General features: G+C 43.6%; 2 protein-coding genes and 1 long non-coding RNA gene across 6 annotated transcripts; 2 read left to right on the top strand and 1 right to left on the bottom strand.

Moving 5' to 3' along the window:
- Nucleotides 1-107: 107 nt before the first annotated feature.
- Nucleotides 108-24,497, top strand: LOC133155027 (dedicator of cytokinesis protein 10-like). 3 transcript variants are annotated; one of them, XM_061279968.1, is made up of 57 exons: nt 110-764; nt 5,635-5,754; nt 5,987-6,076; nt 6,188-6,270; nt 7,378-7,450; nt 7,688-7,816; nt 7,969-8,103; nt 8,168-8,354; nt 8,599-8,684; nt 9,019-9,102; nt 9,225-9,383; nt 9,464-9,685; nt 9,743-9,865; nt 9,943-10,025; nt 10,356-10,478; nt 10,543-10,622; nt 10,688-10,875; nt 11,240-11,305; nt 11,389-11,481; nt 11,557-11,680; nt 11,767-11,888; nt 12,084-12,167; nt 12,369-12,461; nt 12,609-12,727; nt 13,173-13,242; nt 13,971-14,084; nt 14,153-14,224; nt 14,293-14,439; nt 14,575-14,658; nt 14,733-14,829; nt 14,960-14,992; nt 15,077-15,255; nt 15,342-15,458; nt 15,531-15,648; nt 15,726-15,847; nt 15,930-16,044; nt 16,171-16,237; nt 16,406-16,453; nt 17,582-17,683; nt 17,950-18,062; nt 18,140-18,255; nt 18,542-18,679; nt 18,750-18,932; nt 19,013-19,123; nt 19,195-19,410; nt 19,508-19,565; nt 20,174-20,275; nt 20,741-20,847; nt 20,920-21,042; nt 21,360-21,473; nt 21,960-22,106; nt 22,182-22,392; nt 22,517-22,707; nt 22,786-22,886; nt 22,966-23,104; nt 23,206-23,278; nt 23,660-24,497. In XM_061279968.1, exons 1-57 carry the CDS (start codon nt 603-605, stop codon nt 23,713-23,715), a joined length of 6,612 nt encoding a protein of 2,203 aa, XP_061135952.1. In that variant the 5' UTR covers nt 110-602; the 3' UTR covers nt 23,716-24,497. The 3 variants fall into 3 exon arrangements, with proteins under 3 accessions (XP_061135954.1, XP_061135952.1, XP_061135953.1); XM_061279970.1 differs by lacking the exon at nt 20,174-20,275 and having other exon boundaries at nt 108-764; XM_061279969.1 differs by lacking the exon at nt 23,206-23,278 and having other exon boundaries at nt 112-764.
- On the bottom strand, nt 23,974-25,700 carry LOC133155033 (uncharacterized). The gene is made up of 2 exons (XR_009714564.1): nt 25,562-25,700; nt 23,974-25,387 (listed from the first exon to the last, which is right to left on the bottom strand). It is a non-coding gene; the product is annotated as an uncharacterized LOC133155033 (long non-coding RNA).
- LOC133155032 (uncharacterized) lies at nt 25,205-26,738 on the top strand. 2 transcript variants are annotated; one of them, XM_061279979.1, is made up of 3 exons: nt 25,205-25,523; nt 25,605-25,827; nt 26,138-26,738. In XM_061279979.1, the coding sequence occupies exons 1-3, from the start codon at nt 25,205-25,207 to the stop codon at nt 26,289-26,291; spliced, it is 696 nt and encodes a 231-aa protein (XP_061135963.1). In that variant the 3' UTR covers nt 26,292-26,738. The 2 variants fall into 2 exon arrangements, with proteins under 2 accessions (XP_061135963.1, XP_061135962.1); XM_061279978.1 differs by having other exon boundaries at nt 25,205-25,827.

The following is a 26,738-nucleotide window of genomic DNA, read 5'->3' as shown; positions in this document are numbered from 1 at the left end:
ATTAAAAAAAAAAAAAAACGCTCAGTCTGCAGCAAAAGGGCGTGTTATCATCACTGCGGCACCACCAATGGTTTCTGCAAAGGCGCAGTCAGGGGAACTGGAAGGAGTGGTGGGATTGGGAAAGAGAGAATAATCAAAGAAAGTGCAGCAGAATGACAGGGAGGGAAAAGTGATGCTGTTTTTTTGTGTATTGTAGCAGCTGCTTCTGGTCATCTGACGCTTATTGCATTCTGCCATTATTCTGGGCGAGCTGGGCTGGGCTGGGCTGGGCTGGTTTGGACTGTTCACAGATGCAGTCAATGTGTGTGTGAGGGAGTGAGAAAGAGAGAGAGAGAGGGGAAGATAGGGAGGGACGACGCCAAGGCTGGCTGTGTGTATTCTCACTCAGAGCCACGGGAAGAACCGGAATCCGGAGCAGGGGGGGTAGCGGAAAGGTTGCAGGCGGCTTAGTCGGGGATGGAGCCTCCGCTACTTGACAGGCTTTGAACGCAAAGGCTCCGCACCACTGGCTGGACCAGCGGCTGCTTTTGGACTTGATCGGGACAAGACACGGCAACAGGTGACACTTGCCCATCACTTGGTGTCAGCATCGAGGGGTTATTATGGGCTGCTCTGCCAGTGTGGTCCTACTTCTACGCTCAGTGGGTGGGGCAGACTGCGGTTACATGTGTACTCGGCTGGACCAAGCGTCAATGGATGCTGCTGCAACACCCACCCTGGAAGGCTACACAACTGCCAGCTCACCTCTGACCATCATTGTCATGGTAACCAGTACCGATTCACCTCTGCATAATACATGTGTGGGTGGAACAGTAGCGTGTACAGTAATCATTGTCAGAATCCATTTTTGTCATGTGTCCAATTTGTGGTCGTTTTTGGAATTTTCAATCGTATATTGCTCATTTCAGCTGGATGATTTTTTGGGACATATCACGAGTCCTTTCAAAACTGAATGTCTAAAATTTTCTCCTTTCTTACTTAGAAAAAATAAGATAATGTGAAATTTATGAGGTAATTGTTAGCTAATTCAATGTAGCCTAGCTAACCGCGAGTAAAAACGACTGTCATTCCTCGACAGGTGGTTCAAAAATGCATTTTCAATTGCTTTATTGAACAAATGCTAACAAAATAAACATGTAACAAGCACTTTGGCTGCCACAAATGATGCCCAGGTACTAAACTTGTAAATTAACTTCGCAAGCTAACAGTCAACAGGCCAGGCCCCGCCTTTTGAAGCCACACACATTCAAAGTCATAGGTACTACCATGTAGAACAGGAGGATTCTATTCGTATGCATATTTTGGATTGGTATTCTGCAAAAATCCATTCATTTAAATAACCAGTAGAAGTACAATTATCATTTTTTGAAATATTCATCCCAGTCCTGATCAAATTTTTCTTTTTAGGGTATGTGATTGTGAGGCGGGGTCAATATGCCCTAAAATATAGAAAAATTGCTTCACGGTTTCTGGAACGTAACCCTCGTGATAAACGATTGTCCTCTCTATCGTAATTCAATTCTATAGATTGATATTTTTGAAACCATTTGTGGGTTGTAGCCCCTCACAGCTAAGAGGTATAATGGGGAGGACGGAAATGAGGGGTGGAGAGTGAGGGTCATACATTAGGAATTTGCTCTCTGTGGGAACACTCTCCTTTCCCAACATATGGAGAAGAAGATGATTTAACTGACTGAATGAATAAATAAATGCACACAGCAGCAATTGCGTCGAGCAATCAACGATCGGATTACATTAAGCTGAATGTTCCTAAACAACTTTTCAGTACAATGCTTGTATGTCAGCCACGTGTGAGGTATCTGTCTGGAACCACTCGTGTTGGCCTGATTTTTCTTTTCACCCCAAGCAGGACCCAGGTTTCTGCAAGTCCAGTGGAAAAATGTTCAAGTTTTGGCACAGTGTGATTTTTACACTCAGTTTCTTCTCTTGTTTCTTGCTTTCCCACCATAAACCTTTCACGTCTTTGTTCCCTTCTCTGGTCTCTGTTGTAAACTGGAGTTGATGTTTTATATTTGCAAATCTTTTTTTTTATTATTATTACATTCTGCAAGATATCAGAGTATGAGTGGGGCTTTCATGACGATGCTGCAGTAGAAGGTAGCAAGTACCTTGACTCAACATTTTGCAAGGGATCCAAGAATGAGGTGTTGTCATAATATTTTCATAACCCCAAAACAATGTAAACCAATTCTTACATCAGCCTTAAGAATAGATGTCAAAAGAATGCTGAATAGCACCGAAAAGTCAGCTCTTAGTACAGACTAGATATTTATTTTTACAGAATGACATCTCTGAAAAGACAGAGGCTTCAGCAGTGAACCCTGAGGAACGCCAGAATTTAAAAAATGCAAAAACAAGGAGTTGAGGGTAGCTGACACATATGATGAGGTTAGTTCAGGAGTTTTTCCAGGTTTTGAACCATGTTCAAATCTGAAAATAAAATTAGACTTCTTGCAATGTAAAAAAAAAAAAACTTTGCCATGATCATACAGCCTCTGTTTCTCATTTCCAACATTTAATATATTGTTTCATGTTGTGGAACTGAAGGAAACACTCAAATTGACAAAGTAAGATCATTTTTCTTCTATAAAGCTTTGATGTAATGATCGAAAGCAGATGGCTCGTGCCTTTTGACTTCCTCTCTCTTCTCCCCATCCATCTTGTGTACCTCCGCTCTTCTACTCCAGACACGTCTCCTAACACCTCCTTCCTTTAGCAGCCAATAATAAATATACTCGAGAATGACACCAGACCACCAGGAATATACGTTTTGGTTCCCCTCCAATGTCTCCATTCTTGGCCGTCTGCAACGTTGAAAATGCTCCCCTTGTTTGCCAGTTCCTCTGTGGGGAATCCCTGAGCTGCAAGTCACGGCATTTCTATGCGCCATCCTCACAGCTGTACTTTGTCGACAGCATCATCAGTCTTCTAAGTGGGAGGGGGAGGCAACCGCGGGAGGCCGAGCAAAGACGTGGAAAGGTTAATAGGGTGGCGAGCAAGGGAGTAAAGCTGACAAGGGAATCAAAAAAGTTTGATGAGATAGAGAAAGAAGTTAGTTGGAAGAAAATGGAGGATTCTGATGTTCAATAGGAGACCATTAACTTATTCATTACATGAGGACAGAAAACGACTTTAATTGGTCTCTCTGCTTTGAGTCTATGTAACACGTCAACTGTTCCATTCTCGTTTCCTCTGACTATTCTTCTGCTCTGAGGTTTTATCAGAGGAAGTGCTTATTTGTATGTGCACAAATGCTGTATGACTCTGCCCAACCATCGCTGAGCAGAAAGAATAATTCTCATTTTACTGATTTTTTTTTTCTCCACCTTATATTGCTTTTATAAGAATTTTTTTTTTGCTGATGAACCTATTGATAATGCTAATAAGGATTTAAGTCGGTGTTTGTCTACCATCTTGGTTGAAATCTCATTTGCCGGCAAATTTGGAACTTTGTGTGTGTGTGTGTGCGCAGTTGTAACAACTTCCTCTACGTCCACGTGCGCTGACACATAACGTGGAGACAGTTCTGCTTGTGATAAAACACATGCGATGTTTGTTTAGTTGAGTAGTATATTTCTTTAAGCTTAGTTTTTTTTTTTTACATTTCGCTTCTACCATTTGGATTATTTCGTCTTCATAATGAGTTTAAGGAGCAAAATTACCCTAAGGAGGAAAATCAAGAGTAAACGCGTGAAGTCGGATTTCACCAGGTTGAGTATTGTATGTATTTAATAATATATTCCCTGATATCTACCTCTTCTATGTTTTTTTTTCTTCACTTTCTTCACAAGAGCTGCTGCCAATGATGTGACTGAGTAGTTCAGTTCCATGTGTGTAGACTGCATTTAATTCAGCTCAATTTTTGTAATCGGAAGCTACAGAGAATATATTTTTTTAAATAATAAGCAAATCCAACTGTGTGGATATCACTGATGCTTACATAACAGGCAGCTGTTCTCCAAATCACATTCTGTGACAGGTGTTGTGTAAAATGTAAAATCAGCGCAAAATTCCACATTGTGTACTTAAATAATCTGGAATATTTTACAAAATGTGTTTAGATCAGCACTTCCAAGACTTAAATTGCTTGAGGTAAAGTGATCTTTTTAAGACTAATTTACTAAAGCTCTTTTTTGTTATGGCATCTTAAATCTTTGTCAGAGTCAACCCAAACATGGGTGGTTGGCAGGATTTTTTAAATTTTTTATCATAATTGAATAATATATATTTTTTAAATAATTGAAGTACCAGTAAGGAACAATTTTCTCTCCAAGTGTACTTTAATTCTTACATGCATTTTGGCCAATAATTTTAGTGAGTACATGAATCATTTCTAATTGTATGATGCTAGCCATGCTAATGCTAACGCACCGTGTCCAGGCTGGCTCACCAATTTTGTAGAACAGAAGTAGGCGATCCACTGTTGTCATAGTAACCAGAGAGACACTGTTCTTCTGATTATATGGAAGCGAGTGCTCATAAAAGGTGCTTCTCGATGTTAAAATGAATGTCATTAAGTCTATAATGCTCTTGGAATATTGAAAAATCGGAACACTCAGATGAATGTTGGATGAATTAGCCAGACTAAAAAAAAAAAAATTAAAATAAATAGATGCAGACAGCTAAAAGAAGCTTATTGATTTTTGATCCTGGTATTGTACATTAGCGTTAGCATAACATTTAGGATACCTTCAGTGAACTTTAGATGATCTTGGTTCCTGTTTGGACCATTAAAGTAGAAATTCGTGTTGTCACTACTCCACACATGTCAAACAAACTAGAGACTTCTTCTGCTTCCTCTAACTTTCTGGCTACCGTCTCCTCCAGCCTTCTGTGGTCTTCTGCTTTTTTTTTTTTTTTTTGCAGATTACAGAAGCGATGGTCTGTAATCTTTTGAACACATTGAAGAAATCTTTTTGTCTGACTCACTGAGTATTACACACAGTTTTGTTGTGGACATCTGCAACCGTTCATTCATCTTTTCTTCGCACTATGTGACACCATAACCATAATGATTCAAATGGAAAGAAATCATTCTGTGAATATTTGTGTCACTGTCGGTTTTGCGTCAGAGTGGTTTGCTGTGTGCAAGTAGGACAAGTATTTTTGTACAGTGAGGAAATTCCAACCATATCATGGGTAGATTAAGTACAGCGAAGATATCTTCCTTGGCCTCAGTGTCATCAAGTACTTTGGGGTGTGCCCCAGCAGTTCGCCTTCAGCGGTAATAGCCACTCGTGTTCTTCCTGCGTGCTGTTTTTAGGTCCTCATGATGTCACAGCACCACACAGGAAATGTTGAGATCATGACTTTCCTCCCCAGAATAATCAGATTGTGTTGTGCATATGGATAATTGACTGCCTCCAATGTTTTCACTGTGGCTGCATTCAAATCAGTCATTGCAAAAGGCAGACAATACTTATGTAAATTCCAAGACTCACACCAAGAAGAGTTTCGCGACTAAATGACTCACTGAGCTGCAGGAATATTAGTCGATAAATGCAGAGGATAAAAAAAAAAAAATAGGCATTGTTTTGTTGTCTGTCTACATGCGTTGCTGCACCGTTTGTGTTCAGACAGCTAATGTCTTTTTGGCGTTATGTGTTTTCGCAGCAAGAGAAGCCCAAGCTGATTGATCCGCTCGACTACGAGGCCGTCATCTCGGAAGTGGGAGCGGAGCTCAAGCAAGACCCTCTTAGAGAGCTACTGCTGTTTCCTGACAATGATTTCACAGTAAGTGTACATGCACGTGCATTCAGGGTTTTGACTTTATCAGATCATAGGATAACTTTCAAAGGAAGTGAGAGGAAATCCCCTTGTAGTGTATATATACAAGTGGCATGCCAGCTTGAAGAGAGTGAAAGTACAGAGATGCCTTTAATGTGTTACTAAGTAACTAGTAATCCAACGGCAATGTCTGTTGCCATGGTGATGCGTCTCTTCACTGTTCTTATCATCCCTGCAGGTATCCACAGTGCCCCAAGAGAGACGCACTCTCAGGTCAGCTGTTCCTGAAGGCGCAGAGCTTCAGGCTGAATGTCTGCTGGTCAGACAGGTCAGATGTCGACTGTGTTTGTGTTTCTTATTTTTTTGGGGGGGTTATGTTGTATGTTTACTGTATCTTAGCTGCGTGTAGTCAATGAAGTCCATCCATCCTCTCCCCCAGGCCTGCAAGTATTACAACTCAGATCTGAATGTGGTCCAGTTCAAGTATGATGACTACGCTGGAGACTACCGCCTGCTGCCAAGGTAATAACAACATTAACCTGAAACGCATTGAAGGAGAACAAGATGGCGGCGGTGGTTGTTGAGTTAAAAAATAAATAAAAAAGGAGTCAGAGAGCGGAAGGACAAAGCAATGCTTCATGGCTATGGGGGGCTGTTGGGTCCTAGATGGGACTGATCCAAAACAGTCCAGCGATTCAAACCACAGGAATGTTCTCTTTTTTATCCCATGGGTTGCCGGTGTCAGTTCACATGACCTCTGAACTAACCGGAAGTGCATTTAAAGCCGTGCGAGACAGATGTTAATGCCTTCAGTTAGTTTCTCTGCTGGCCTGAAGTCATTATGTGCATTTTGGTGGATGACACTAATGGGGTTATTAAAAAATAAACAGAACACTGCCTCTCTGGGAAAAAAAAGTATTTCTCAGGCCTATTAAGTCCAACAGGTGCAGACTGTTGGACTTTCCTACACAAGGCCTTATAAAGTCTATCCTTAAAATTACACTGGATGCCAGAATATAAAATATAAAAAATGTTTTAGTCAAACCAGATATGTATATATTTTTTAATTTATTTAATTTTATTTAAGTCAGTCATTACATTTTGTTGATTCAAGCTGATTTAGATTGATGACATTCCACTGGTAAAACTGTCAGTTTCCTCAGATGTCAGTATCCAGTGGTCTAAAGCAAACTTTGTGTAAACAAAAGCCAAACATGTATAGAAAAATAAACTCCACTGTTTGTACATGGAGTTAAGTGAAATGGAGTATAAACACTTGGCCAGCAGGAATATGCAACTACTGTACGCTTGTGGTGCGTTGGACTGCAGCAACGTCCATCCGCCAATCAGGAAGCATTCCTGCGTCACTCCGCAATCACCACAAATGCGCCGACTGCGGCGGTTATTTTCGACAGCTGTCCCCACCACGTGACCTTCAGCAAAGTGTCTTTCCGCCAACGGAGTCATGAGCCAGGATCCTGCTCGACATTTCCGCACGCGCAAACCAAAACAAAAGAGGCGGGGCTTATCTATTGTTGACTCCGTGGAGCCACAGAGTGGATTAATTGTATAATCACCAGAATTCTTGCACATTTTTTCTCAATATGGTCTCCTTTGGCCTTGTCGTAGGAAATTATACAAAGCTGAGAAGCTGCCATCCCATTCTTTTGAGATTGACTATGAAGACGTGGACAAAGATGAGGTTGGTAATGGATAATTTTTTTCTCAAATGCATTAATGTGTTGAACATCCTGGCTTTATGACGCTCAAATCAGTTTATCGTCAAGCTGTTGAAAAGCACTCCCATGGAGAAGTGAACCTCCTCATCGTTTACGCACGTCATTTGACAAACGGCCCGGTCGAGGATGTCTCCTTCTCTTCTATTGATATTCGAGACGAGAGGATGTACTTTATGTGTGGGCGTGTTTGTCTTTTGCAGGACACCACTTCCCTGTCCTCGTCCAAAGGAGGAGGTGGAGGAGGAGGGGGAGGGATCGGTGTGTTTCGCTCGGGTTGGCTCTACAAGGGCAACTTTAACAGCACCGTCAACAATAGCATCACTGTCCGGGTGAGGACGGCAACATACTTCCTGATTACTGCCATCCCAGTTAAAATGGACCCTTGACGGATATAGCCGTCAACGGCAGCGAATGGGTTAATACAAAAATATACTGATTTGAGCCCTTTCATTGTGTATTGACATTTCCTATCATTGCACAGTCCTTCAAGCGAAGATATTTTCAACTGACCCAGCTGACCGACAACTCCTACATCATGAACTTCTACAAAGACGAGAAGATCTCCAAGGAACCCAAAGGCTGCATATTCCTCGATTCGTGTACCGGTGTTGTGCAGGTGTGCTCCCAAATTTGACTCATCGGAGCCGTCCAATTTGAATGACGTAAAATGATCCGCGCAGAATAATCGTTTGAGGAAGCACGCCTTTGAGCTGAAGATGAACGAGGTCACATACTTCGTGCTGGCCGCGGAGAGTGAGCAGGACATGGAAGAGTGGATCAGCACCTTGACTCGCATCTTGCAGATCACGCCGCACGACGGGCCGGCTCCGGACCGCAAGAGTCTGGACCTGTCCGACCATCGCCAGGGTGAGACTTGTAAACGCTGATGTCAGCAACTTTTATGAGCCACTGATCTTTAAGTCTGTGAATTAGCTTGTTAATTATTTTCAGCGTGAAAGAAATGGCGCATGGCCATAAAGATTACATTTGACTGCTTTATAGTTTCCAAAATCCTATTTAATCCCGAGTTTGATGTATGTATCCCTATTTCTGCTTACTGTGCTGCTAAAGCTGATTTACAGAATTCAAATATTTGTTATTCCTCCTTCAGATGTGTTTGACATGTCGCTGAGCGATGGTTGTTTGCCTGAGAACGAAGATACGACGGAAAATGGCATCAATCCCGAGCTAGCTAAGGTTGATTCTTTTTTTCCACCCCTATACATATATATTAGGGTTGCTATGAGAAATACATCAACAATTATTTGAAAATGATGTTACAAGATTTTTTTATTAATATAATTTTTTGATTATATTCATTCAATCATTTTTATGGTTATATTTTCTCAAGTATTGACTACACAAACATGAACGCTGACCAATTGTTTTTATTTTCAACAAGCGCTCTCCCTTCAATCCAACATTCACGGTGCTGATCTTCGAAGCGCCCGTCTATTTTCGAGCGTGCACAAGTCATGCGGTTTTGGGGTTCCCGTCATATAATTATCATATGTCGTCTTCTTTTGTGCAGTACGTCTCAGAGACAGATGAGGGAATTCGTTGCGCCCGGAGGGAGGAGAGGTTGAATCTCTTCTCGCTTGACCCTGACACTCCTGTACGTATAATTTTACCTATGCTATTAATATATTCCCATTATACAAATTATTAGACAATGAGATAACAAGACAGTGGATATTAGGTGTACCTAATGTAAAGGCCAATTTCCTTGCACTGCAGGTCCTGAGGAGCCCGCGGGCGGAGCATTCATCGAGCGACAACTCCACCGTGCGTCCTTTTGAGGAGAAACTAGGCAGAAGGTTCATGGTGACGTGTCGATCGCTGAACTTCATGCTGCAGGGCTGCATCAATGAGAATGAAACTGGCCCTGTCACCAACGTAAGGAATTGGAATGACATCGACCCTTTTCTTTTTTTATATAAATAAAATTAATTCTTGTTATTTGTTGGTTCGGCCAGATCGAGCCGTTCTTCGTGTCGTTAACACTGTTGGACATCCGAGACGGCAGGAAGGTTTCTGCTGACTTCCACGTGGACCTCAACCACGAGGCAGTGCGTCAGATGTTCGGAGGAAGTGCTTCTGGAGCTCAGGAGAACGGCGTGTGCGCTCCCGGGGAGAAGAAGGCGGGAGAATGTCATCTAAGCTTGGACCTGGAAAACTGGCTGTGCTTTCCCAAACAGGTATCACGTCCAAAGTGTGTTCATTCATACACGGACGTTAACGAGATGTCATTGTAGGCAATATTCTCGGTGACCAACCCTCACACGGATATCGTGATGGTGGCCAGAGTAGAGAAGGTGCTGATGGGAAATATTGCTTGCGGCACTGAGCCGTACATCAAAAACACAGACTCCAGCAAGGTAAGAAATTGCATTATTATTATTTTGCATCAATATAGTTTTCATGAAACAGATGTGAGGTTTTTTTTTCTGTGCAGATTGTCCAGAAGATTTTAAAATCCAACAAGCAGTTCTGTGGGAAATTAGGAAAGTACCGAATGCCGTTTGCTTGGTCCGTCAGGTCAGTAGCAGCAAACCAGACATTCAACAATTATTTAAAAAAAAAAAAAAAGTTCAAATGCTAGGTTGAAGCTATATATTAAAAAATACATGGAGAAAAGAAATTGGAAACGAAATTTGCAAATGTGAACCAGTGGTCTTTCGTTAATGTACCTTACTAAGTCACTTATTTGTGAAACTCTTCTTTGCTTACTATTAAATTGTACTGTTAGACTGCCCCCTTGTGGCTTTTTGCCAATGAAGCATAAAATATGATACACAATCTGTTCTAACTTTATCATTTAAAATTTAAAAATAATTTCTTAAATTGATACCTGCTTTTTTACAACAGGTCACTTTTCAAGGACAACCAGGGGGCACTCGACAGAGAATCTCGTTTCTCACCGCTCTTCAAACAAGAGAGTAACAAAATTTCCACAGAAGACCTGATAAAGCTAGTGTCAGAATACAGAAGGTAACCATCACGGTCACTCTTCTACAAAACAACATCAATTCTTACAACATCTTCATCCAATCAGGGCCGAGAAGACCAGCAAGCTGCAGACCATTCCCGGGACTCTGGACATCACAGTGGACTATGTTCCTTTGGAGCTTCCAAGTATGCTTGACCACTCAAGCATCATACATAACTCTTTCTTCACGAGTCATATTTGTGCTTTCTAGACTGCGTGACGTCCTCCTACGTCCCCGTCAAGCCCTTTGAGGATCTCGGCAAACAGCAACCCACGGTCGAGGTGGAGGAGTTCATCCAGGACACCACCAAGTTCGCTCAGCCGTACCGTGTCTACAAGAACCACATCTACGTTTACCCCAAGCATCTCAAATATGACAGCCAGAAGAGCTTCGCCAAGGTAAAGCGGTTGTCATCATCACGCTCACCATCCTTGGAGTTCCCTTTGTATTGTGACTAGAGAAATGTTCTAACAAAGAAAAAACAGCTGTGATTAATCGATTATCAAAAATTCGTTATCGATTGCGGACCACTTCTGTTTTTGGGGGGACCACCAGTGGTCCACAGACCACATTTGGAGAAACCTTGATTTAGAAAAGACATTTGGTTCAAGCAAAATGTTGCCTGCTAAATTATTTGAATAGCTGCATTCCACTGAAAGTCCTTCGCCTATTTTGTTTAGTTATATCCAGGTGGTGAGTTGTCTTCTGCCAAGACGTTTATTAGCCCATTATTTAACGTTACATTGCTCTTTTTGTGTACAGGCTCGTAATCTTGCCGTCTACGTGGAGTTCCGCAGTTCGGACGAGGAACCGGCCAAACCTTTAAAGGTAACACATTCTCCAAAACAAGTCGGTATTTTCGCTTTGCCATAAAAAAATACATCTGAACGTTGTTATGCTTGGCTCCCCAGTGCATTTACGGCAAGCCGGGGGGTCCGGTGTTCACCCCATCAGCCTGTTCCACTGTACTCCATCACTCTCAAAATCCTGACTTTTACGATGAGGTGGGCTCCTTACATGGAAAATAATCACGTTTTCAGCAAGAGCACCAAACAAGTGTTTCATCTCTGCCAACGCAGGTGAAGATTGAACTCCCCACCCAACTCCACGAAAAGCACCATTTGCTTTTCTCATTTTACCATGTCACATGTGACATCAACGCTAAGACCAACGCTAAGAGGAAAGAAGCCCTGGAGACCCCCGGTGAGCTTCGTTAGCGTGTAGCATATGGGGTTACCGTGTTAGCATTTTACTATAATGCATCGTGTGTTGTGTTTATGATTCTTAAGTGGGCTACTCTTGGCTGCCTCTCCTCAAAGAAGGTCGTCTGTCATCTCAGGAGTTCAACATCTCGGTCTCCAGTAACCTGCCTCCTGGTTACTTAGCCATCAAAGAGGCCAACAACACCAAGGTATAGCCAATATTAACGAACATTACTTATCGGCACACCAATTTGCGTTTATAAGCTAGAAATCATTTGACTTAACGTCCCCCTTTAAAGTATCGTTGTTGTAGTATCAGAGCTTTTTTTTTTTTTTCCCCTAATTTCACCTACAGAAATGTTCCCTAGTAATTATTGGAAATCTTTTGTTTTCTGCATTTCCAGAATGGAGCTGATGTAAAATGGGTCGATGGGGCAAAGGCCATCTTCAAAGTCTCAACTAATGTCGTGTCAACTGTGTACACTCAGGTAGCATTTGAATGTCTCTTAACTTGCATATTGCAGACCCAAATGTTTTTTCGGAGCCAAGTTGAACCACATATGCTTTGCTAATATATGATGCTCTTGAGTTGGAAATATACAGTACGAGTTTGTAGTTACTTAAAATGGAACGAGTCCAGCTTCTAACTTGGAACTGATTCTCCTGCATTCTTTTCTTCTTGGCCCTAGGACCCCCACCTGAACCGCTTCTTCCAGCAGTGCCAGAAAAGAGAGCTGGACCTCTCGCTACCTCCTACCTCCAACTTCCTCAACTGCCTGAAGGTTGGAGGAAAAAAAAAAAAGTCAAACTGTTCCACATCTAATCAGTGAAACATTACAGTGTGACAGACTTTCCTCCTCCGAGCGATTTATGAGCTATATTTATTTTATCCTCCTTTGTTCTTGTTTTCCTTTTCCGCCCTCTTCCAGGGTCTCCTCAGCATGGAGAGAATCCCAGTGATCATCAGATTTCTGCCAGTGCTTTTCAACCAGCTCTTCAAGGTCCTGACCCAGAATGACAATGATGAGGTCACTACTGCCACCACCAGGTAATCATTGTCACTACAGGCATCTTGTAGTCACGTTTCCAAGTGTACACACCAATTTTTAACATCTTACTGTTTTTTTCTTTTTTTTAAATTGATGAACAAAAATGCCAGGTTAGGAAAATCCCCATTTTGTGGAAAATATTCCAAAAATATCCTGAAAATATCTCAAATTTTTCCAGATTCTGTTTCCTGTCCATATGCCCTTGTTGCTAGGCAGAATTGTATACTCCTTATAGGCAGCTGAGAAGAATAGGCACACATGCACACAACACAAAAGAAAAACAGTTTTTTGCTACAGCCACAATTTGTATCTAGGCAGAGTTGATTCATTTCTGGCTCTTTTTTTTTCTCAACCATTTTTCATTCAAATTGTCTGTGCTCAATATGAAAGACAAACAGTGCCATCTGATGGGGCATTATTTTATTTTGTTATTTTTATTTCCAGAGTGCTGGTTCACATTGTTTCCAAGTGCCACGAGGAAAACCTTGATCACTATCTCCACTCTTATATTAAGGTAAGGCTCGCTTGTAGGATGCACACCTCGGGAGCAGGTGTGCCTCACACGTTGAGATCACTTGACGATAGCTTTCGATTTCCACCAGGCTGCGGAACGACTTTGCAGACTGTTTGATTTGCAGAAAGGAAAAATACACACAGGGAGGGAATAGGGGCTTTACGTGTTTGCATGTGCAGATATTTGCTGTGTAGGTGCCGGCAGGCGAGTGCCGGCGGCCACGCGCCAGGAGAAGTATGCAAACACGCATGCGGAGGAAGAAGAAGAAGAGAAACTAATTGAGTGGGGCATAGAGACATCTCAATGAGAAACACAAGGCTTGTTTGTTTTGAGGTCGGGAGGGGGCGGGAGGGGAGGGGGGTGAGATCAGAAAAGGAATTAGCCCGGCGAGCAAGAGGAACCACAAGAGCCGTTTCATGTTGGCCGCAGTGTCGTAAAAACGCTGCGGAACTTGGACGAGCTTGTGGCAGAGACAAATGGCGGGAGGGCTCGCGGCGCTAAATGGAAGTGGAGTTGCCGTGGTAACAGATTGGCACGACATTCACTTCTCTGTGTGTGTCCTCTCTGTGAAAAGGAAAGGATGGAGAGGGGTGTAGTTCACTGTAGCGTGAATGGAGTGAGCCGCTATTCACGGGGGGGAATGCGACACACTTCTCAAACCGCCTGACTCGATTGATTATTAGCTCACATACATTTGATTGTTTTTAACTTTGTGTTTGTTTGTGTAGTACGTGTTCAAATCAGAAGCCCACGGCTTCAGGACGGTGCATGAGGAGTTAGCGAAAGGCATGACCTTTGACCTGCAGAGCAACGAGCAAGCAGCGGTTAAGAATGTCTTGAAGGTAAGTCGCTTGAAGCTTCAGCAGGTGCATTTTGAAATATAAATGGACGGACGGCAATCTCTTTCCAGTTCTCTTGGTTCTTCTTTGAACTCATCGTCAAGTCCATGGCCCAACATTTGGTTGATGGAGATAAAGTCAAGGTAAGTCGTGGCGTAGTGATATGATGTGTTACGCCAGCGTTGGGTGATATTCCGTTTATTTGCGCCAGCTGCCCAGGCCGCAGCGTTTCCCGTCATCCTATCAGAGCCGTGTGGAGACTCTGGTGGAAAAGGTGTCAGAACATATCTTCTGGAAGTACAAAGACCTGGCGGAGGAGTCGCGCAGCGCCAACTCGGCGGTGGCGGCTTTCGTTAAGGTGGGATTTGACTCCATTCATCGCTTGTCAACACACCCAGAATGATTGTCGTGTATAAATGTTTTTTTTTTTTCTTCTTTTTACAAACCCCAAAAATTCTTCGACTACATGACTCTATGAATTTCGTCGCTGCAGCGTTGCTTCACTCTGATGGACCGAGGTTTCACCTTCAAATTAATCCGCAACTACATCAACATGATCACTGCAACTGACAGCAAGGTCAAATCTCGAAAAACAAACAACAACAAAGTTCTCTTTGTGTTACAAGTCTCATCTTTTCATGTGTTCCTCAGATGTTGTGCGAGTTGAAATTTGAGTTTCTGAGAGAAGTGTGCAACCACGAGCACTACATCCCCCTCAGCCTGCCCCTGCCCTCCGCTCGCATCACAGGTAATAGACGGAGCCATTTTCCATTTGGGTTCAAAATCACGCCCCTCCCTATCATCCGTCTGTTATGTTAACAATTTGTCCCCCCCCCCCTACCTTGTCACCTCTTTGTTGACATATGTCTCCATATCAGACCATGCATCCCCAGAGCCACAAAGTACTCATGGTAAATATGTACACTCTTGTTTGTGTGTCCAAAACATTATAAAATGAAATAATAATGAATAAAAATGTGCTTGGTGTATTCCAGCCTCGGTGCCAGAGTACAACTTGACCGGAGAGTTCTGCAGGAAGCACTTTCTCACGGGCCTGTTATTACGAGAACTGGGACTGGCCTTGCAGGACGAGCAGGACCTCAGGCACCTGGCTTTGGCCACTCTCAAGACCCTCATGGCCAAACACTCTCTGGATGCTCGCTATGCCACCAAGGTAACCAAAAAAAAACAGCTCGTATGACAAATATGGGGAGAAAAAAAAAATCACAGTTGGTGTGTTCTTCTCATGATTGTTTGCAGGAGAAGCAGGCAAGAATCGCATCACTTTACCTGCCTCTGTATGGTCTGATTCTGGACAACATGCCTCGCTTCTTCCTCAGGGACCTTTTCCCCATTTATTTGACCTCCAGCGATCAGGTAAAGGACACTTCCATTCTGAAAGCAAATCTGAAAGGTTCACTTAAATGAAGCCCATCTGCTGACTCGCAGGGCTCTCGAGACGACCTGAGCGTCGGCGGAGGCGTGGCCGGTGGCACACTCCCCGTTACTTGCCACGGCAACTCGGTGGATGTTTCCTTCTCGAAAGAGGTGCTCAACTCCATTACAGGTAGTGTGCGCCTCGAGTAAAAAAAAAAAAAATGTGTGAATGAGGTCACTCAAGCCTCCTCTACGCTCTCCCACTAGCTTTGTCAGCACTGACAGTTGCTCCGGGCAACCAGGCCGACTCTCGGGGCTCCCTGATCAGTGTCGACTCCAACCCAAGCAACAGTGACAGGAACAGTGAGAAGATGGATGCATGTGAGAAGGTGAGAAATGCTTCAGATGATTTTTTTTTTTTCTCCATCTTTTGCCGTTGACAATTTGTGATTCCTCCTCTCGTGCGCTCAGTTTGCTCGTCCCCAGTCGCTCATCGGCTACGGCTCCCGCTGCGACAAACTGGACCAGGCCGAGACTCGCAGCCTTCTCATGTGCTTCCTACACATCATGAAAACTATCTCTGAAGGTGAACGGGAAAGACCAAGCGCTGATTATTCACGAGCCGAAAAAAGTCCAAGACTATCTTGTCTTTTTTTATTTGTATTTTATGTTTTTATTTAAAAATATATATATTTATTGATTTTATTTTCAGATGTGCTGGTTTCCTACTGGCACCGGGCCATCCACCAAGAGATCTCAGACTTCTTTAAAATATTAGAGTAAGCCCCTCTCTTCTTTTCATTGTCGAGGGCACTCGGACAAAAGTAACAAGAGTTGGATTATGCGGCCAGAGTGTGGCGCACTAATTGGGAAAATGCAAACGAGGGTCGCTGAGGAATGTGTTCAGTTTTTGAAGCGTTGTGTTTTTGTGCCTTTCTTTTCTTTAGGCTCTGTCTGCAGCACTTCAGGTTCATGGGCAAACGCCACATCGCCAGGTACGCCTTCTTTTTTTTGATCGCAAGCACAGCGCACACGTTAAGTCAACATCTACACGCATGACGACTGGAGCATGTATTATTCATGGAGCGTGTACAACCACAGGTGAAGCTAATGTGCGCCACGTATGCGTGCGCACACTCGAGACGAGAGCGATGAAAACGGGGAGGGGCCGTCTCGCTGTTGTGTGTGAAGCACAGCTGGATATTGTGGCGTGTGGAGTATTTGGCAAGCATGCCATGGGGGTTGCCCCCACCCCCCCCACCCCTCGCTATATTTGTTTTTTCTGCGAGCCTATTGGAAGCGAGCCACTCCATCATCCGGTTCCACCTCCCCTAATTAAATTAACTCTCAGCGATGCCGCGCGGGTTGAGGGAACACGCGGCTTATACCGCACGAGAGCATTAAGCTAGCTGGAAACCGAGCTGGCTCTCAGATGTCTGTCTGGGAGGCTGCGAGCTACTTAAAATTCCTCTGTGATAGCGGGCCAAGGGGGCGACGCGACGCACGTCTGCCTCGCTGTCGGCCACCGTTTGATGCTCGGCTGACTCGGAGCAGGCGCCCGTTCAAGTTGCCGTGGGATAAATTTCACTGGCGCCTTTTGCAGCCAAATGATCTGTCTGCCGTTCAGATATTAATTCAAGCGATGAGCGAATTGCCGTTTTATCGACAGGCGCATATTCATGTTCCACCTGCATGCTTTGCGTTGATGGATTGTTTTGGCATGAAATGGGCATGTCGCCATTTACATACATGCATGCTGTGTGTACACTGCACTCTATTTGCTTTTCCATTCATCTGACCAGAGCAATTTTTTATTTATTTTTTTTGCATTAGCATGTGATCTGGCTTCATTCAGCCATCAAACAGCAGCACTGTGCATTTTAAACATCTGTTTGTTGGGATCCGGTTACTAAGCTGCTCCGCTAAACGATTTAACCGGTATTCACCTCTCCCCTGCATTCCCACTCCTCTACTCACAACTAACATATTTGAGTCCGTATAAATACACGTTATTACTGTAGAGTCTTGCCAGTAAAAAAAAAAAAAAGATTTTGCATTACACAGATGTTTTCACACATTAAGCCCTACTAATGTTAGCTGTGATGTGATTGGCTCGTGAACAGGAAGCTAGCAGCGGCGCTAAAGCTGGCCCAGTCCACCCACGCCAATGGCACCCTGAAGGTCCCTAACCATCCCTCCCAGCCCTCAAGCCTCCTCCCACAATGGTAACCAGCCTCTTGCCGCTTGAGCCAATATGACACCGGATTCGTTTGGATACAAGCGACTTGAATTGTCCAAAAACAGTCTTGAAAATACATTTCTTGTATTTATTCATCTGTGAAGTGACCACCGTGTTATATATTTGTGTAACTGTATAGCGCATGCTCCTCATTGTTTTGTGTGACTTGTGCTGGCGTTCCTAATAAATAGTCCAGTTAAAGTATTTGTTGGTCAATGCTGACCAAATCAAATCTGCTTATCTTCCCGCCAGGATGGCTTCATCCGGAGGGGACGGTCACCGACAGGCACGTTCCCAAACCATGCCCATCATCCGGGGCAAGAACGCCCTCACCAACCCCAAACTGCTGCAGATGATGGAGAGCGGTAAGACATTTCTGCCAAACAATAAATAAAAATACACTCGCGTCATGAAATTCCCGGGCTCTTTCTTTGGCGTCTAGATGGGACGATCCAGGATGGGGACAATCTGAGTCCAACTGATGTTGAGGCTAATTTGTCTACTGAGGTGGCGCTCACTGTGCTTGATGTTCTTGAGCTCTTTGTTCACCATCACAAGGTTGGTTTTCTTGTTAACACTGCACATCCTGAAACACGAAAAACTAGCAAAGATGTCAGCATAGTTGTAATTTGCTTACGATGCCCCCTTGTGGCCAAGGTGAGCACATCAGAAGGAGAAGCACAATGCCCATTGAATTATCATGATGAAAAAAAAGGTGTCATTTTTACAGATTACCAAACGTGACCTCGTTTAAGTTAGTCTGTGATACACCGCTGCCCCCTGGTGGAAAAACAGGCATGTTTTTTCTAGACTTGCTGAAAATCCCTCTTGCATGTGATTTCAGAAGCAGCTGCTATTGGATGATGGACAAAATGCACTGATGAAGAAGGTGCTGGACACCTACTTGCTCTTCTTTCAAATCAACCAATCAACCGCCACCCTTCGCCACATCTTTGCTGCGCTCAGGCTCTTTGTCCAAAAGGTTTTCATTAAATATCAGCACATGATTCCGCCCCAATAGACCACAAGTGACTTTTGTTTTTCTTTGTTAGTTCCCCAGCGCGTTCTTCCAAGGCAAGGCGGACCTCTGCGGCTGCCTTTGCTACGAGATCCTCAAATGCTGCAACCATCGATCCAGCTCCACCCAGACGGAGGCGGCGGCGCTGCTCTATTTCGTCATGAGAAAGAACTTTGAGTTTACGAAGGGAAAGTCGATAGTGCGCTCTCATCTTCAGGTCGGGAGCTATAAAATCATTTCTAATGTCCCCTTTGAGTGCGCTTGTGAATAAACACGTCTCTTCTCGCACACTTTTAGGTGATCAAGGCAGTGAGTCAGTTGATAGCCGATGCTGGCATTGGAGGCTCGAGATTTCAGCAGTCGCTGGCTATTGTAAATAACTTTGCAAATGGAGATGCGCCACTCAAGGTGAAGCCACTCAGATTTTTTTTTTCTCTGGCAGCTAGCAAATTCGTGTACAACTTGAGATCTTTGTCCAGAATTCCCCCTTCCCGGCCGAGGTCAAAGACCTGACCAAACGGGTCAGGACGGTGCTGATGGCCACGGCGCAGATGAAGGAGCACGAGAAGGACCCGGAGATGTTGGTGGACCTTCAATACAGCTTAGCCAACTCGTACGCCAGCACGCCCGAGTTGCGACGCACCTGGTTGGAGAGCATGGCCAAGGTCCACGTCCGCAACGGGGATCTCTCCGAGGTACTAGCCGCGATTAAATCGGAACCCCGAATGAGGGCGATCTCAATTCAAAATGATCGAAATAGAATTTTAATCATTTTACTTTTGTTGCCCTCAGGCCGCCATGTGCTACATCCACATTTCTGCTCTGATTGCCGAGTCGCTAAAGAGGAGGGGTGAGTAGAAGTTCCAGCAAAAGTTCTCTCGCGGCATGTTTCACCCGCGTATGGACAGAAGTATTGGGACACCAACTTGGAAATCAACATATGGAATGGACCACTTTCCTCTCATCTTGGGGGTGGTTCTAGTCCAACCCTCGCCGATATAAAGCTACGTCTCAATAGTTTTGTTCATTTTTAACTGCATTTCTTCAGACATGGTCACTTCAAGCCACCATTTTTCTCTCGTCTTTCTAACATAGTTACTGCAAGGTAGTGCAATCCTATCAAGTGTCATTGCGAAGAAGGTGTGTGTGTGTGGGGGGGGGGCGGGGGTCACGTGTGCTATGTTTGGATTTAACACACCACAGAGAATGAAGATGGATCCCCTTGCTAGTAAAGTTCTGTCATTCCTGCTGCTGACTTCCAGTAGAATTAGGAGACTAACATATTGCATGTCACCTCTTCCCCTGTGTCCATTCTTTTTCATTTTTAACCTCATGTCTGACATAGCCCTGCACGCATGTGGTGAACACAAGCTGCCTACCTGTGGGCATTAAAAAAAAATATATATAAACCTGCTCGTCCTGCTCCTCCTGCTCCCCCCTCCCCCTCCCACCAAACAGGCTACTGGAGAGCAGACAAGGCCCGGATATCCAGCGTGTCCCCCGAAGAAAGTCCCGTCTTTAAATGTAGATCCTTACTAACCACCTCCCGAGACCAAGACCGTGAGTGTGTGCGCCTGATGGGGACCGATTGGGTCAGGGTATGATAATACAAGCAAGGGATTATGGGAGGAAGTGTCATGAACAGGTCCAAGGACGGAGAACAAGCCAGTTGCAAGGCTCTCATAGTCCATAATAACATTTTACTCAATAACATTTTACTTTACTTTATTTAAATCTACTAGCTTAATGCTAACACAAAAGGTAAAACGCAAAAGGTAGGCTAGCTTTTAGTATTGGTGTCGCGGCGTCAAGAATCAGATATTTGAACACAAATGGTGGAGCAACACATGTAGACAGGTTATTGATGTCGAAATTGTGGACATCAACTGTTTTGTGGGTTTCATCATGTAAGAAGATGTATATTTGTTGTGTTGTAATATAATGAACCGTTATCGTATGCGTCTGGCCTTTTCTTTTTCAATGAACTCAATCGTGACGTTCTCTTCATTATTGTCACAATCGCAGCATCGTTTTCTCTGGGCTGGGCGGCCTTCATGTGCATCAGCCCTAACGTCAAAGAGGAAGGAGCCATGAAGGAAGACACGGGTACACAAGACACTCCATATACCGAGGTCAGCGTTAGCTCAAGGTTGCGTCCGTACTTGTCCGACAGAGCAGTCTTAATGCAAACCTACCTACCTTAGGACACCTTGGTGGAGCAGCTGGAGCTGTGCGTGGACTATCTGTGGAAGTCGGAGAGACACGAACTCATCGCTGACATCAACAAACCAGTTATTGTTGTTTTTGAGAAGAGGCGAGACTTCAAGGTAGGATCATTAGCTAGATTGGCGATTTAGTGGTCAGTCACTCGAGTTATATATAAAGAACCACTGAATTCAATGCTCAATGCAAACCAGGCTTTTAATAGTTTGGGATTTTTCATCCGTTTTATTTTGTATTAGCTTCTTTTTTTATTTTTTTTAATTATGTTTGGAGCAAGTTTGTTGTTTTTTTATTAGTTTTGTTTTTCAGAAGATATTTCGTTTTTATTAGTTTTAATATTATTAAAAATTTTATAGATGTATTGCTTATTTTAAAGAGTTATAAAGATAGATAGCTTGAATGTATATATTTTTCTCCACAGAGACTGTCAGAGCTTTACTACGACATCCATCGCTCTTACCTGAAGGTGACGGAGGTGGTGAACTCTGAGAAACGGCTATTCGGACGCTACTATCGTGTGGCTTTCTATGGCCAGGTGAGGTGATATATATATATATATTTTTTTTTTTAATCTGTTTTGTTTTGGGATATTACAAGTTCAACTTTAAGCTAGGTACAATAGCAATTACGTGATCGGCCCTTAAAATACTCCAAATGATTCCACACATAGATAGTTTAGTGTCCTTAATTTCTCCATTTGCTCTTTTCTTCCTTTGATTTTATTATATTCTATACGAAGATTGCGGTAAGTGTTGCAATGTTTGTCCGTCTGTTTGTTTGCGAACTAACGTTGCTCCTCTCCTCTCCGTTTGCCACGATTACCTCTCGATAAACTCACCCCCTTTGTCAGAAGCTTGCTGTGCTCCGGTTGACTCCCATTAAATCAAAACATTGCTTTTCCCCTCCTTACCAACGAGAGTAGACCGGAAGTTATGGCAAATAAACCTTTAACCTGTATTTTCCTCCTGGGGTCGTGTGCTGTAACAATCTAATGAAACAAAAATGGTGGTATGCGTGAAAGGGTTTCTTTGAGGAGGAGGAGAGCAAGGAGTTCATCTACAAGGAACCGAAGCTGACGGGGTTGTCCGAGATCTCCCAGAGACTGCTTAAACTCTACTCAGACAAATTTGGTGCTGATAACGTCAAAATGATCCAAGATTCCAATAAGGTCAGTGATGTCATTATTTATGGAAGGTAACAAAGATCTTCATAGTCTCTATTTGTTTTTCTTTTCTTCCATTAGGTCAACCCCAAAGACCTGGATCCAAAGTTCGCGTACATCCAGGTGACGTACGTGCTGCCTTACTTTGACGAGAAGGAACAGCAGGACAAAAGGACGGACTTTGAGAGGCATCACAACATCAATCGCTTTGTTTTTGAAACGCCTTTCACGCTCTATGGGAAGAAGCACGGCGACGTGGAGGAGCAGTGCAAGAGGCGCACCATTTTAACGAGTCAGCATTTTCTCCGTTTGGTGTACCAAATATAATATAACACGATCCTTTTAATCAGACCAGGCTAACGATGCTAATGCAGAAAACATCGTTTGACATTTGGCTCCTCTGCCTTTTTACTCAGCGAGTTCCAGTTTCCCGTACTTGAAAAAGCGCATCCAGGTGGTGGAGCAGCAAAGCACGGAGATGAACCCCATCGAAGTGGCCATCGACGAAATGTCCCGCAAAGTCTCCGAGCTCAACCAGCTGTGCAACATGGAAGAGGTGGACATGATCCGACTGCAGCTCAAACTGCAGGGGAGCGTCAGTGCCAAAGTGCGTCTTCCAAAGCTTGCATGTTTTTGGAGTTGATGATTTGCCTCATGTCATCTTTATTTATTTATTTAAATCCAGGTCAACGCGGGGCCGATGGCTTACGCCCGGGCCTTTTTAGAGGAGAAGAATGCCAAGAAGTATCCAGATAACCAGGTGAAACTACTGAAGGAGATTTTCAGGTAGGACAGATCTCAGTGATAAACGGCAAGATGGCCGGTGTTTTAAAAAAAATAATAATAATAATTGACGTGCATGCAGGCAGTTTGCCGAAGCGTGCGGCCAGGCGTTGGATGTGAACGAGCGTCTGATCAAGGAAGACCAACTCGAGTACCAGGAGGAGATGAGAGCTCACTACAGGGACATGCTGAGCGAACTGTGCGCCATCATGAACGAGCAGGTTTGTTGTTTTGAACTTTGCGGATGTTCCTGGCATCTTCTCATCCCTCATATCATCTGCCGGTTATCATGGCTGTCTTTTTTTTTCTTCCAACTTTGCAGCTGCAAAAACGTGTTTTCTCCTCCAGCGCCAACTCTCTCTCTAACAGCTCTCTTTCCACTCTGTCTAAGACCGGTATGTCATCGCTCTCATTTGCCATCGTAAACATTCGCTGGCATCTCAACATGTGTTGAAATGTTTTACCTGATGGAACTTTTGGAGAAAACATTGTGGGAACTGCTGTCTCAATTATCCATCGTTCATTCAATCATCGCTAACCTCGCCCACCAAGCCAAGACCTAGCACAAAATAGCAACAGCCCTGAACTTTTCTTTTTTTTTTTTAGCATGCTAGCAAAATAGCAAGGTCTTTCATTTCAAACACAATCATGCTCCAAAAGTTCCTCTGTGACATTTCCAGGAACGACAGTCCAAATAAAAGTTCCTGGAACTTCAACGGGCAATACACAAGTCAATCCAGCGTTCCAACTCTCCCGTGATTATTCTTTCCATTCAGATTCCTCACTCAAGGCAGCCAGGAACGGAGCGCCACAGCGCCTTCTGAACGGCTGATCGGGAATCCATGCTCCCTTTTGGTTCTTTGTGAGGGCAGCAATTGATAGTAGAAGAAGAGAAAAGGAAGAAGTGTGTAGAGACTGTGCTCGTGCTAGTCTGTTGTCCTGTCGTTGAACGTCGCATTAGCTGATGCATCGGTAGGTTCTGTTTATTTTTGGTTCTCCAGAGACGGACGGCCCTGAAAAACTGGCAAGCAAAAAAAAAAAAAAAGTTAAACACACGCACACACATGCGCCTTCTCTCCACAGCCTTGCCCTTTATTTTCAGTGACCTTACCGAGCCGGAGGTGCATTCAGCTTCTCTTTGTGTTCTATTTTTGATGTTTTAAGAAGAAAGTTTGAATTGCCCCCGGCCCCCAAAAATAAGAAAATATTTGAAGCTATTGCGAAGAAACCAAATGTGTTATTTTCTCAAGCGTGTCAAGAGCTGAATGCCCGTCCGCTCGGTTTTTGAATGTAGAGCAGCTCCACAGTGCTAATTTGTATCCTCGCTAACATTTCCCCCCCCCAAAATATCAGCAGGCCCATTTTCAAGTAGAACCGGGAGAAAAAAAAAAGAAAACAGAGTTATGTTTTGTAACATTTTTAAATGCATTGTTACTGTTATTATTTCCTGTTTTGAATTGTATATAAGAAATATTAATATTTAAAACATTTGAAATGTTCCCTTTTTTTAAATAAAATATACATATGAATATTTGTTTAGCTGACTTCACAAAAAAAAAGATAAAAACTAAAAATTTATGTATAACATTTAAATAAAATTTTGTTAATGTTCAAGAGCTAGCATTGAGTGATTACTTGCTTGTATTTGTTTGGATAGACTCTTCTGAATTATGATAAGCCTTATAGAAAATGGATGATTTTTTTAATTGTTGCGATCCAAATGATGAGAAGGGAAACTTTCACTGAAAGGCAAGTGACCCAAAATATATTGGCTTGACTAGAGTGTGCTGCATCCAAGTGATCAGGTGTCAATGTTTTGCAGGTCATGATCGCACCGTAGAGTGCTTTGTTAATTTTTAATGTTATGACAGTTCTTCTTTCCAGAGTCGGACACATTTTCATCACTTCATTTGGCGATTTTGCACAATCAGCTGATTTCAGTTCTAGTCTTTTCTGTACCAGCTTTGGTGTGCTTGGACTGTGGCTGGCTCAGGTTGCTTCTGAACAGGTAATGCTATCCAGAAGTGACCCCCATCCATGGAATTGCTGTTTGATACTGGACTGCATAAATAATTTTTGTAAATTACACCTAAAGAGATAGCAAATGGTCCCTGTGTTGCGTTCAGAACCACAAAGCGGATTCAGGTCCCCACGTGCCGTGCAAGGTCCCCTGTGTAGTTTTCCAGAAACTGGACCCAGGTGCTGATGAATAAAACATCCTCCCCAAGGGCGACGGGCAGATCTGTTCCCCTGTAGATGGATCAGCTGTATAGGCACCATGTAGTCACAGCCAAGATCCGCACTGAGATTGTACAGGCGGCATGTTAAACGCCGGGCAGCACCACGAGGTCCTGGGGCACGACCCGCATCAAGAACCCGCCGCGCTCTTTGGGAAGCCCTGGTTCTGGCAGCGCAGCAGCGGCGCCATGGAGGGAACCCGCACCTTGGCCCGTGTCATCATGGAGATGCGGGAGGAGATCAGGAAGTTAGAGCAGAACCGAGCGCTGACAAAAGACCGGGAAGAAGACCAGGAGCAGACACAAGAAGGGGTTTTAGAGGAAGAGCATGAAAACCTATATGGGAATCTCAGGAGAAATGCATCTGCTCCCATTCTAAAGCGACAATTTAAGGAACGTGAAGGTAGCCAGCATCATTTAAAAAAAAAAAATTATACATACTTTCAACCCATCACTGCTATCTTGCATGTCTTTTCCCCCTCAGAAAATGTCATGACAGTTCGAAGGTATTCCAGGAGCTCAAGCACACCTGAGATGACACAGACCAAGGGTATAGTGGACCCCTGGGAACGACTGAGCCACTTTGGATGGGGGCGTCTACAAGAGGAGGTCCGGGGAGGAAATGGCAACCCGGATCACTCTGTCAGCAGTGACGTGGCCTCAGCGAAAAACAGGACATCCCTTCAGGAATGTGTGCAAAAGACTAGGTGAGCAAGCATGTGTAATGGATACTTCATTAGGTACGGCTGCACAGTGATGTGAGGAGCTGAATTCAGATTTCTTATCACAAAAGTAACAAGATGTTCAGTGGGATGCAATGTGCAGCAATAATTTTGCCCAAAAATGGACACTATAATAATAATTTGTAAAAACTAGGCCAAGCTTGAAACGCTTCCTGCTTTTATGCTGCCATCTAGTGGTTGAAAGCTGAATTATAATAAAAAAAAAAACATTGCAATCAAAATCAGGTTCTGAAATTGTGACACCCCTTTTCCTCATCTTTGTCCCCCCCGACAGAGTCAAAGTGAAAACAGTCACATTTCTTCTACCAGTGGACGACATCTACACCAGCAAACCAGTTCTGTCCAAGCCTCAGGAGCCCACAACCACCGAGCTGACCCCCATAACTGATACAGAGTCGCGAGAGGAACAAAAGTGGCCACTTGCATGAAGACGATTGTAGGAACTCTAAATGAGGTCACAGTCTTTTTTTTTTTCTTCTTCTTCTAAGTCACCTTAGATTGCTTTGGGTCTTCACGGGTCGATTCGATCACAGGGGTGCAATATAAGTAATCGGCGTCCAGTTACACACCGATGTTGAGACATTTGCACACATGATCACATGTGCTGTGGTCAAGTGTTTTGGAACCTCACAGGAGACTGACCCAGTTTTTCTTACAGGCACTTTAAGTCAATGACCGATGTATTATTCATTCACTCTTTTAAATTGAAATGAGAGGGGCTCACGTGTGGCACTTGCGGGACACAACATTAAGTACACTTGCACGATATTGGTGCTTTGTTTTTTTTTGGCTTTCTTTTGTACAATTTTGAAGATTAGCACAGCTAAAAGCCCAAATTGACAAATTTAAGAAAATAGAATATTATATAGGAAACA

Source organism: Syngnathus typhle, linkage group LG6 (genome assembly GCF_033458585.1).
Source record: "Syngnathus typhle isolate RoL2023-S1 ecotype Sweden linkage group LG6, RoL_Styp_1.0, whole genome shotgun sequence".
Lineage (NCBI taxonomy): Eukaryota > Metazoa > Chordata > Actinopteri > Syngnathiformes > Syngnathidae > Syngnathus > Syngnathus typhle.
The sequence above is the reverse complement of the archived record's forward strand: the minus strand, read 5'-3'. Positions and strand labels throughout refer to the sequence as shown.

What these genes read in the sequence shown, in the direction of transcription:
- LOC133155027 (XM_061279968.1), top strand. Translation starts at nt 603, where the DNA reads ATGGGCTGCTCTGCCAGTGTGGTCCTACTTCTACGCTCAGTGGGTGGG. An exon ending in GCCCTCCGCTCGCATCACAG is followed by an intron (nt 14,830 to 14,959) that starts GTAATAGACGGA and finishes TCTCCATATCAG; the next exon opens with ACCATGCATCCCCAGAGCCA. An exon ending in AGATGGATGCATGTGAGAAG is followed by an intron (nt 15,848 to 15,929) that starts GTGAGAAATGCT and finishes TCGTGCGCTCAG; the next exon opens with TTTGCTCGTCCCCAGTCGCT.
- LOC133155032 (XM_061279978.1), top strand. Translation starts at nt 25,205, where the DNA reads ATGTTAAACGCCGGGCAGCACCACGAGGTCCTGGGGCACGACCCGCAT. An exon ending in GAATGTGTGCAAAAGACTAG is followed by an intron (nt 25,828 to 26,137) that starts GTGAGCAAGCAT and finishes CCCCCCCGACAG; the next exon opens with AGTCAAAGTGAAAACAGTCA.